The sequence below is a fragment of the Schistocerca gregaria genome, chromosome X, assembly GCF_023897955.1.
Source record: "Schistocerca gregaria isolate iqSchGreg1 chromosome X, iqSchGreg1.2, whole genome shotgun sequence".
Classification (NCBI taxonomy): domain Eukaryota; kingdom Metazoa; phylum Arthropoda; class Insecta; order Orthoptera; family Acrididae; genus Schistocerca; species Schistocerca gregaria.
This window is the reverse complement of record NC_064931.1, coordinates 830,726,926-830,739,464: the sequence shown is the minus strand read 5'-3', so window position 1 is coordinate 830,739,464 and position 12,539 is coordinate 830,726,926. Positions and strand designations below refer to the sequence as shown.

The following is a 12,539-nucleotide window of genomic DNA, read 5'->3' as shown; positions in this document are numbered from 1 at the left end:
CCACAGTGATTTCTGTAATACTCTGTGTTTGGTGCGTGGCGATTTTACGATGGATCTGCACACAGAACAGCGCGTATGTATCAGAGTCTGTTTGAATCTCGGGAAAAGTGCTATGGAGATCCTTGCAGTGATTCAACTGGATTTACAGTTGACCCAGAGAGAAAGCAACAATCGTCCCAGTGGAAGAGCCCGAGCTCTCAAAGACCCAAAAAAATCGATACAGGTGGAGAACAAAGTGATGAGCAGGATCATCATTTTCTTTCATACCGAGGGAATTGTCCACAAAGACTTCATCCAACCCAACCAAACAGTGAATTCTGCGTACTACTGTGACGTTTTGCGACGGCTCTGTCCAAACGTGAGGCGATGACTGCCCAAACTTTGGCATCAAGGGAACTGGCTGCTGCATCACGACAGTGCACCCTGTCACACATCCCTGCTCACCAGGACCTTTTTGGCAAAAAACAACGTGGCGGTTGTACCCCACCCACCGTACGTGCTATTCCCAAAACTGAAAATCAAGTTGTAAGGCCAACGGTTCAACGCTCTAGAGAGGTTTCAAGAAGCATCGCTGGCTGTAATAAACACCCTCAAAGAACAGGACTTCTAGAAAATGTTTTACCAGTGGCAGAAGCGCTGGCACCGGTGTGTATGTGCGGATGGGAACTACTTCGAGGGTGATAGTGACCATTAGTCGAAAGATGAGGTTTTCAACAGATGGCCCCACCAGTCTCGAAAATTTTGGATAGCACCTCATATTATTTATACTTGTTAGTTGGATCATTTGATTCTTTTCATAATGGAAATGTTAGGACAAAATAAATGTGAAATGTGGAAGCCTGCATTAATTAATTCTACAACTACAAAGTTCATGTGTGAAAGTCCCTTGTTATTTTGATGATTTTATTTCAAATTATCACCAGTCTGTGAGAGTTTCTCACTTTTTGAGATAAATATGTAGTAACTAGTTTCCAGATTTCCATGCAAGTACATGTTTGTGCAGATACTGTGAACTGCATGACCATGGCATTTTGCTGTATGCACTTTGTTATTGAAACTTGCAAATAACATGATAGAAATAACTTTCTAAAGAAGGGCACTAAGTGTCTGAAGCCAGTAAAGAAATTAGAGTTCTTATATGCAACTGGTTGTTTATTATTTCATTACATACAACTACAATTGCTGCAGATGGATAAAATACTAATCCTACAATTAATCTTCTTGTTTGTATTTTTTATGTAAAAATTGTTTACCCACAACTTTTTATGTTTATTAAGGTATTGTTGTATTGACAGAAACTTTCTGCACACCAAAGACGCCAAAAAGACATTATAAATCTCATAGCTGGTCTGATGAAGCCGAAATATTTGGTAAATAGCACTCACCGTTTAAGCTGTCTTCTTTACTTGTGATATATTTAATCAGCTAGTAAATAAATCAGAAACACTAATGGAAAATTATTACACGGTTCACAGGTGTGGAGTACACAAAACCAGTTCATCTGGAACATGACCGTAGATCTCTTGGCTGGTTTGATGGTGATGAAATTTCAGGTAAATCCTTCTGTTAGGTGATTGTAAGTAGTTCACAATTTAATCAGTGAGTGGAGAAACAGTACAGCACTGAAATTGTCAGTTTTTAATTGAGATAGCCAAAATCACATTTTGGTCTTCCTGATGAGCTGCAGCAAAGTATAACTAATATATTGTGTGTACATTTATGAGGCTGTATGTTATTGGATGGAAGAATGATACAACTCTGGGAGTTACAATTTTCTTCTACCCAATATTGTATGTTGTTCTTGCCACTAGAGTTTGGCATGCACAGACATACCTCTAAACCTGCAACCTTGTTGGAGGTTATCAGTGGTCTTAATCAAGACAGCATCCTCTGCCCAGTCACATGCATTACTCGCCTGTGGCAAAGTGGGGGACATTTCTGTAACCGTGATGCCCCATAAGAGCTAAAATGTGGTCCAAGGTATCATATTTCACAGGGACCCTCTTTTGCAGTCTGACGATTAGTTGTGCATCTATTTAGAGTGGCAAGGTAGACATTTTGTCTGGCGTGTCCACCGGGGTCTGAGAGATAATCAGGTTGCCAACAGTGCCTTCATCTTGTCCTTCAAGTGTGATACATTGCCCAAGAAGGTGAAGGTGATGGTCTGCCACTGTGATGTAAAGCCCTACGTCCATCCCACAATGTGGTGCAGGCATGATAGAAACATTGTACTGGCCATCTAGGCTTTGTTGAACTACAGACAACATGAGCTGTGTACCTCCTTCCTGGTGGAATGACTGGAACTGATCAGCTGTCGGACCCCCTCCATCTAATAGTTGCTGCTCATGCATGATTGTTTACATCTTTGGGTGGGTTTAGTGACATCTCTGAACAGTCAAAGGGACTGTGTCTGTGATACAATATCTACAGTCAACATCTATCTTCAGGAGTTCTGGCAACCGGGTGACGCAAAACTGTTTTTGATGTGTGTATATGAAATGGCTGAGAAGGACTTTCTGTTTGTAAGACTGCTTTCTTAAATCTACATTTCAATGACTAATTCACATCTTCAGTGACTGAATCAATTATTGATTTCTGGGCAGTATCCTTAATATCTGCATGCCAAGCATAGCAGTAGGTGACAATACATGTCACCTGACATAATTGCCAAAATAAAAAGTCACATAGAATTATTCCCCACAAGGAATTCTCATTATAGTTCCAAAGGAGTATACTACCTTGATGCATCTCTAAATATGAAGATTGTGTATCACCATTTCGCAAAGAAATATGGAGAAGAAAGGAAGAAAGATAAGTATGAATTCTATTTGAAGTTTTTCAAAGAAAATTTTACTTTGAGTTTCAGCAGGCCACAGATTGATGTTTGAGGTGAATGCAAACAACTCAGTACAAAACTAAAGATCATAGTCTCAATGATAATGCAAAGTGAGTTGTTGCAATAGAAATGATGATACACAAATGAAAAGCTTATAAGTTTTGTGTGAAACTCAAAAGAAATTAAAACTTTAAGCCTTATGCCAAGAAGAAGAAGAAGCTGTTTGTGCCATAGTTTTTTATCACATTCAGAATATGCCACTTCTGGTGATACCTGTGCAGGAAATGCTTTACTACCAGCAGTTATGGCTCTATAGATTTGAGACAGATGATGTGAAAAGTGATACTCAACATTTCTATGCATGTCGTGAAGGACAATCTTTGAAAGATCCAAATGAAGTTTGTTGCTTTATTTATAATTACATCAAAACAAGCCTCCTGAAATACAGGAACTTCATGCTTTTTTTCCGGATTGTTGTCTGGGGCAGAGTAGTAGTCATACAGTTTTGAGAGTTCTCTTATGTCATTTACAAAGCAAGTGTTTTTGCACAATTTTTCAGTATTTCTCTGTTCATGGATACTCCTTCATATAATAGGACAGAGGATTTGGAAATGTCAAATGAGTCATCAGAAGACATGATTAAATTTATCTACCATAAGATTATCAGCACCTGATTGTAAGCAGTCACAAATTAAAGGCATTTACAATATCAGTAACCAAATATACATTTGTGTTGGACTTCATAAGCTGGTGACCAAACTATCGTAAAAAAAAAACTTGCCAATCAACTGTTCAAGGAAATAATGAGACAGTCTCAGTTTCAACCTATAATCAGTTAATCTATGACATTTCTACACCAACTTACATTTCTGCTAGTTGTTTTGCTCAAGCCTCACATCACTCCAACTTTTCCAACTGAATCAGTCTACAAGATATCATCGAAAAGTGGGCTCACAACCCAAGTGCAGACATGAAGCATGAGAGAAATGCCATCAGTACCCCAGTGGCAACCAATGCACCAGTGCCCACTATAAGCTGGGCTGTCAAATTCTGTGGAGTTTGGCCTACCACGAAACATAGGGAGTGGGAGACCTGTGGCTAAATTTTCACAAAAGTATAGATATGCATAGAAATGCTGAAAATCAGTATGCTAATCAGAGCAAGAAAGTACATTAATTAGAAAAGATGCTGCACAAGGAAACAATTCTGATATTGAGAATCAAAGAATCCACATAACGGTTGACAACACTATAGACTTTGGTGCCTAGAGATTAATCAGAATCAAAACAGATAGGAAATTAGGCAAAGGATCTCTGCTCTTGGGAACGGTCTTTGCAGTCAACAGGATGTACTCCAAACAATAACATCAGACTGATGATAATGGGCCTCAAATTTGCTAATGAGTCTTACACAATAATCAGTGCATATGCACCAATAAACCAAGATAATGAGAGACAAAGGAGTAGCCAGTAAGCACTGGGATGAACTAGAGAAAACCCTGAGCAAAATTGCAAATGGAGGTGTTACAATTTTAGTGATTTTTTTAAATTCTCAATTAGAGGAAATATAGAAAGAGGAATGATAGGACAATATCCAAGTCAAAAATTCGCTAACAGGACTGGCCAGAGACTGGTTGAGTTATATTAGAAACATAATATGAGGATAATGACAACTCACTTCAAGAAACAGATTCAAAACAAATGTCTGTTTGCGAAAACATTTTTTGAATGAGACTTTAATTTCCATGTGTCTGGTCACACCTTATATACTCATGTGATTTAGTTACACTAAGCACATGCATTTGCTCTTGGTTAAAAAGAAAGAAAACACACACACACACACACACACACACACACACACACACACACACACACACACACACACACACACTCATGTACATTATTATCACGATTCCTAGATACTGTAGTTATTGATTTATAATAAACCTTTTTTTAAATGACTTTGGATTTAAGAAATGTTTAACCTTGACCTAAGAGAGATTGGATCACTATAAAGGCAGTAGTTGTATTCCAAAGTGTTTAACAGATGTGTGGTTGGTTGTTCCATTTCCCCATTCACAGACAAAGAGTACTTGTTACTTTACTCTATTCAGATCTGCTAAACTACAGTGCTTGAATTGAAAAATGGGATGTAATCAATAAAACCATACCATGAGCCCTTTCCAGCTGAAAGTAGCATAATACTTGCTAAATAATTTGAGCACATGTTCTGAAGGGTAAAATTGAAAACTGTTTTTGTATCTGCAGTCAAAATAACTAACAGATTTTTTCCTTGAAAAATTTCAACTTGACTTTAGTGAGAAAATGCCACAAGCAAGCACAAATTCATTAATATAATGTTACAACAAACATTAGTGAACTTATTCAAAGAAAAATGATATCAGTTCTTAATTTTGTCAATTTATGCTAATCTCACAAAATCTTAATACTTATATTAACCATTGATTCCACTAAATATGTGAAACTGTGATTTATCTTTAAGCGCCAGAGTTTTTCAGTTACATTTCAGAATCAAGATAAGAGCAGGCTGCAATGATAGATTAAGTAATCACCTTTTTCTGTACACAGAATACATTGAATTAATAGGTTTGTTAAGTCACATTATCAATACTACACAAACATTAATACAGCCTACAATTATTCTTAAATTAAGAATATGACTCTGGAAAATTACCTGGAATAAAGAAAATAATATTCTTTCATGTATGTTATGACCTAACACAAGTTAGAGGTAAGACAAGGGGTTTGAGGTCCATCTGCAATTTTAAGTGGTGAGAAGCAAATGCAGAAAGATAAATTCCCAGTGAAGGCAGCTGATGACTTGGATTAGGGCCAAACACTGTCACAGGGCACCTATGAGGGGTGTGGATTTTGGGACTTGATTGGATGCTTGCAACAGGAGAGTTGTGGCACTCAGGGGTCTGACTAACGCTATTTCTTAGCAATCAGACTAACTACTACACTAAATGTTAATTCTAAACATTAGAAAAAAAAAAGCAAGAAAGGTTGTTTGGTTGGTTTAAAAGGGGGTGGGGGAGTGACCAAACTGCTTGATCATTAGTTCAGAAAGAAGGCAAAAGTCAGTGTCTGAATCCGCAGGGGTGAGCGCTAATAGAAATAGCAAACACTAGGAGCATGCTACTTGGTAGCAACAGTATTCAGCTGAAAGCTAAACACCACTGCCACTCCCATTATGGCCAGCAGCAACAGTATTTTATGTCACTTGGCTCTGCCCTCACACCTTTTGTGAGTGGGGACTGCTGTAGTAGCACTCTAACATGTGTAATCCCTCTCATGTTGCAGTTCTCAGGAGCAATTATCAGGCTTGCTGCCTCTTCTAAGATGTGCCTTTTCATGGACATCTGCTACTGTGACATCTTAGAACAGCATCTAGGCAGTGGTGGAATTACCAGTTAATTATCTGAAGTGAAACTTCTGCCCTGGGACAGTTGCACAGAGCCTCTGCAATTTGCAGGGCTCTAGTGTTACTACTTAGCTCCAGTAAACTAAATGCTACCACTTCACTTTTGCATGCTCTCTGCATTGTGTCTCTGATTTCCCATCTTGGAGCGCCCATGATGTCTCCCAACAGCCTTAAATGTAACAATGTATAAGTTATTATGTTGTCAATATACAACATGTCCCCCAATGGGAAAAATTTGTTAATAATTATTTGACCATAAATTTGTAATCTGGCTTCTGTTGTAGTTAAAAACAACTTAGCTTTAAAAATGACGTTATAGACATTCTTGGTTAATGACTAGTTCTCTTTAAATTTTGCATTTTGTAAAGTTTGTATTTCACTTTGATTTTCGACACATGTGAACATCAACATGAAACACTGTTTCATTTTTCACTGCACTTTTATTCCCGTGGATACATACACATAGAAGAATCAGTGTTAAAATATCAGTTCATTTTTCATGGAGACATACACCACATAGAACATAAATTTAAATCATTGGGTAATTAACTTTTCCCTTTTTTACATTACAGATACAAATAAAGAACAAAAACAAAATATTTTCTCTCTTTTTTATGTTAGGTACACACATCCAAATTTATGTTTATTTTTCGTCACACCACTTATACATAAACATATCAGTACATCACATTACATATTATCATTACTATAATAAATATGAAAGAGAACACACAGTCTTACCAAATTGTTATTTACATTTTACTTAGGTGATTCACAACAATAATTTCTTACTCACTAAGGGGGTTTTGCAGTGCCTTGCACTATCTTTGATCTCTGCATGGAGGTGGCATAGGTAATGTGGCTCTTTCCTCATTGCATTGAAATTTAACAGAGCCAACATTATACTCTTCATTATTTCCTCTGCTTAACCAAAGAGGCCATTTACTATGAATGTGTGTCATTTCCGACCCTTCACATGTGTTTACTATGGTCATCCTCCCACACACTCTGCCACAACAATCATCATCCATGCCTTTCCTCGTGTACTTAAAGCAAGCAGTATGTGCACAAACAACATATAAACATAATGCTAAGTACTACAACTCCTAGAAAATACCAAAACGAGTAATGATACCAAGATATTTCTGAGATGCTATGCAGCCTTTGGAATATCTGTTCTTGCTTAATGCCCCATTCATACTTAACACCTTTTTTCAGCAACTTATGTAGTGGTTTTGCCACTTCACTAAAGTCACATAGAAAGAATCTGTAGTACCTGATTAAACCGCAGAAACTCTTTAATGCTTTTGTTGTACTGAGCAAAATACTGACATGAATTCTTTACAGAAGAATGGAAAAACTGGTAGAAGCAGGCCTCAGGGAAGATCAGCTTGGATTCTGGAGAAATGTAGGAAAATACGAGGCAATACTTACCTATGACATCTTTTTGAGGATAGGCTAATGAAAAACAAACCTAAGTTTATTGCATTTGTTCACCTGAAGAAAGATTTTAACACTGTTGATGGTAATAGACAGTCTGAAATTCTGGAGGTAGCAGGGGTAAAATACAGGTAGTGAAAGGCTATTTACAACTCATACAGAAACCATACAGCAGTTATGAGTGTCAACGGGTATGACAGGGAAGCAGCAGTTGAGAAGGGAGAGAAAGAGAAGCTTGTAGCCTATCCCTGATGTTGTTCAGTCTGTACATTCAGCAAGCTATAAAGGAAATCAAAGAAAAATTTGGAGAAGGAATTAAAGGTCATGGAGATGAAATAAAAACTTTAAGGTTTGCCAATGACATTGTAATGATTTCAGAGAAAGCAAAGGATTTGGAAGAGCAGTTGAACAGAATGGACATAGTTTTGAAAGGGGGATATAAGATGAATGCTAACAAAAGCAAAACATGAGTAATGGAATGCCATTGAATTAAATTAGATGATGCTGAGGGAATTAGACTATGTAAAGACACTAAAAATAGTAGATGAGTTTAGCTACCTGGGCAGCAAAAGAACTGATGGCAATGGAGACTGACAATTGCTGCAAGAAAAGCGTTTTTGAAGAAAAGAAATTTGTTAACATTGAATTTAGATTTAAGAGTTAGGAAGTCTTTTCTGAAAATATTTGTATAGTGTCTAACCATTTAGTGCAAAAGAATGCTTAAGATTAGATGGGTAGATCATGTGGCTAATGAGGAGATCCTGAGTAGAGTTGGTGAGAAAACAAATTTGTGACAGAACCTGACTAAAAGGAGGGACACATTCTGACAATTAACAGCTGGAGGGAAGTGTGGGGGTAAAAATGATAGAGGGAGACCATGAGATGAGTACAGTAGGCAGATTCAGAAGGATGTAGGTTGCAGTAATTATTTGAAGGTGAAGAGGCTTACACATGATAGAATAGCAGGGAGAACTTTGGACTGAAGACCACAGTAACAAACACAAATGTAGGAGGAAGTAATATGTTGTACAACTCTAACCAATGAGTGCTCACTCAAAATTTCAGTAATAAACCACTCCATGATGCACAACATCTCTCTTGTAACCTCTTCCAGTGAAGTTTGTCGAGCATTTCTGTAGTGCTCTTTTGTCGACTAAATGATCCTGTGATGAAATGTGCTGCTCTTCATTGGATCTTTCCTATATCTTCTATCATTCCTACCTAGTGAAGATTCAAGATAAATGAACATTGCTCAAGATTAAATCTAACAAGTGCCATTTTCGATGTGGATTAGTTATATTTCCATAAGATTCTTGCTATGAATCTGTGTGACATCTGCTTTTCCTACTATTTGCTTTACATAGTCATTCCACTTAAGGTCACTGTGGATAGTTACTCCTAGATATTTTTCAGTGGATACAGTTTCGAGTAATTTTTCATCAATAGTGTAGTTGTGCAGTAGTGGATTCCATTTACTATGTATGTTAATATGTTCCATTTATTTATATTGAGGGTCAACTGCTAGAGCTGCACCATACATCACTCCTCTGCAGATCATTCTGCAAATTGGTACTTTCTTCTGGCATTGCTACTTTCTTATAGACAACCATATCATCAGCAAACAATCCTGAAGAGCTTCTGACCCTTTCTACTAGATCATGTGTGCACACTGTAAACAGAAATGGTCCTATCACACTTCCTTGGGGTACTCCAGAAATTACATTTATACCAGTCAATTTTGTTCCATTAAGAGTGAGGTGTTGAGTTCTCTCTGGAAGGAAGTCTTAAATTGAGTTGCAAATCTGGTCCAATACTCAGTGAGCTCACATTTTTTTTCACTAAATGGCAGTGCAAGATGGTGTCAAATGCCTTCCTGAAGACAAGGAACATGGTATGAAGCTGGTTATCTGCACTGCTATGGGCCTTGTGGAGGAACAGAGCAAGCTGAGTTTCACAAGTTATCTGTTTGCGGAATACGTGTTGATTTTTATAGAGTAGATTTTCATTCTTCAAAAATGTCATAATTCATAAAGATAAAACATGTTCCATAATTCTGCAACAGATTAATGACAATAATATAGGCCTATAATTATGTGCATCTGTCCTATAATCCTTCACAAAAATGGGAATGACCTGCAGGTTTTTCCAGTGACTAGGTACCTTTCATTGTTCCAACAATCTTCAATAAACTGCTGCTAGAAGGGGAGCAAGTTATTTTGCATAATCTTTATAGAATCTTGTAGGTATCCTGTCTAGTCCTGATGACTTTCCACTACTAAGCGATTGTAGTTGCTTTTCTATTCCACTAATGGTTATCTCAATATCTGCCATTTTGGCATTTGTATGATGATTGAAAAGAGATATTTCAGTATTTTGACCTTCTCTCTCTGTTATCTTTTGTTTTGGTGCCTGTATGGTCATTAAGTGAATGAATTATCTGTAGTGACAAGATATACTCAATTTGTAGTGTGGTAAATTACATCCTCTGCTTGTATACTTTCTGTGCTGTTCATTACTTTATTAAAAATATTTTCATGTTTATTAGCTTCTAGCTTACTTTGCACAACACTTTCGATGTTCCTACACACATTTCTTTCAGAACGACTGACATCATTTTACAACCACCCTTCCTTTCATTCTATCCCCCCCCCCCCCCCCCCTCTCTCTCTCTCTCTCTAATTACCTCTTTCATTCTATCATCCCACTCACATTGCTTTAACCCTCAATATAGATTATTGATTGTTTCATTCAGTTAATGAATTCTATCTTTGCTCCTCACTATTATTAGCAGATTTAAACATTAGGGGATTACTATTATCACACTCCTCTTTGTTGTTTCCTTTTCTGCACTTATTCTCAACTGAAACCATATTTGGCTTCTGAGAAGTGAGTTCTGTGCCCACATCCATGGTGGCATTCTTCTGTCTGTCTACCAATGTGGACTCATTCCAACATTCAGCTGACTCAGTGGCTCTGCATGTATGTATAGGCTACAGTAAAGTAAGCGAAGTTCTTAATGCAGTGATGTTGTGGTGTTGCCATGCTTTATTTCTTCATTGATAGTTCTTGGTTTTGACTTACTGCATTTTTACTCTGACTGAAAAAGGGGGGGGGGGGGAGGGTGGTGTGGGGGGGGGGGGAGGGGGGGAGTTCAACACTGACTACTGTAAATGATGTAGCCGGCAGTTGCACAGTTGCATTCCACAGTTCTTTACCTTCACTGTTCACAACACACAATATTACACAGTAATTTGGCCAGTTCACTATTGGTTAACTTTTGATAACCCTCATTAATAGATTGCAGGCAAACATCAGCATACTGATACAATAGTTTACCATTTAACATCTACGAGCAGTAAAAACCTAACCACACAGTTCTTGCAGAACAATACGGTATGTGTGACACTTTTGAACAGACACTGTCATTGTGATTCTTTAGTTTCTCCCGGTGTATTTGTTGCTCGAACAGTCCACGGGTATACTGCCAGTTCATAGTGTCCAATGGGCCCAATATTTCGGCGATCAGACATGTTGCCGTCGTCAGGTGCACTGACGAACTGAGCTCCTGAGGGCGGGTTGCTGAATTAAATCCCCTACCCCCGCGGGCTGCTTTCTTCACCGTTCTCGCCCTCACGCCGGTGGTCGCAAAGACATGGGCATCAGAATCTGTTGTAGCGTCGATGTGCTTGCTACATCCAACCTGGTTGCCAGTTCGTGCTTCTTGCTGAGAGTCTTCTTAATTACATTCAATGCCAGGTCCCAAGCCTTGCTGAGATTGTAGCTGCAATCTCGGTTGATAAGATCTTCCCTGGTGTGAATTTCGATAGCCTCCCTTATAACACTGTCCCAATATTTAGAGGTCTGAAAAAGGGTCTTTTTACGCTCATAATCCATCTCGTGTTTCTCGGACAAACGGTGCTCTGCTACTGCTGATTTATTTGGATATTTCAGTTGAGTGTGCCTTTGATGTTCTCAGCAATGATCTTCGATGGTGCGTAGTGTTTGTCTGATATCCTGGCTCAGACACCAAGACCTGTACCACCAAGACTCTGTGGACTCCTTAAGGTCCTCAAAGTGGGGTACCTATGCGCCAAATTGTCAGCAACATTAGGGCACCTAATTACTTGTTAGCAAAATATCTGGCTGAATTACTTAGCCCCTATGTAGGTAAATGTTCTCTCCGGTAATTCTGTGGATTTTGTGAAATGTCTCGACAACTTCAGACTGAGAGACACTGATATCCTAGGGAGCTTCAATGTGCCTCTACGAGAGTCAGTTGAGCTTATTGGGCAAAAATTTGATGAGAAGACCGCCGAACTCTTTAGGCATGTCTTGACCTCAACATACTTTGTGTTTAATGGGGAATACTATGAGCAAATGGATGGAGTCTCAATGGACAGCCCACTCTTACCGGTGGTCACGAATTTGTACATGGAGTACTTCGAGGAGGAAGCCTTAGCATCATCCAATTGGAAACCTACTTTTTTCTTCCGTTATGTCGATGACACATTCGTCATCTGGTAAGGACAAGCTCCTGGATTTCCTTACACACCTAAACTCCATATATCCAAACATCAAATTCACTATGGAGACCGAAGCAGAAGGAAGATTACCATTCCATGACGTCATGGTCAAGAGAACAGCTGATGGTTCCCTGAGCCACGGTGTGTACAGGAAGAAAACACACACTGACCTGTACTTGCATGCAGACAGCTGCCACCACCCTTCTCAGAGGAATGAAGTACTAAAAACACTAGTACACCGGGCGCACAGCATCTGAATCCCAGAAAATCTGCCCCAGGAATTGGAACACCTCAAA

At 38.5% G+C, this 12,539-nt stretch overlaps 1 protein-coding gene across 2 annotated transcripts in view; it reads left to right on the top strand.

The window, feature by feature from the left end:
• Positions 1-12,539, top strand: part of LOC126299334 (uncharacterized) — an 864,357-nt gene that overhangs the window by 577,409 nt on the left and 274,409 nt on the right. The window contains exons 23-24 of one of the 2 annotated variants that reach the window (XM_049991164.1): positions 1,296-1,370; positions 1,476-1,553. In XM_049991164.1, the coding sequence (XP_049847121.1) occupies positions 1,296-1,370; positions 1,476-1,553 (153 nt within the window). Of the gene's footprint in view, positions 1-1,277; positions 1,371-1,475; positions 1,554-12,539 lie in introns of both variants that reach the window. The other variant, XM_049991163.1, reaches the window with a different exon arrangement.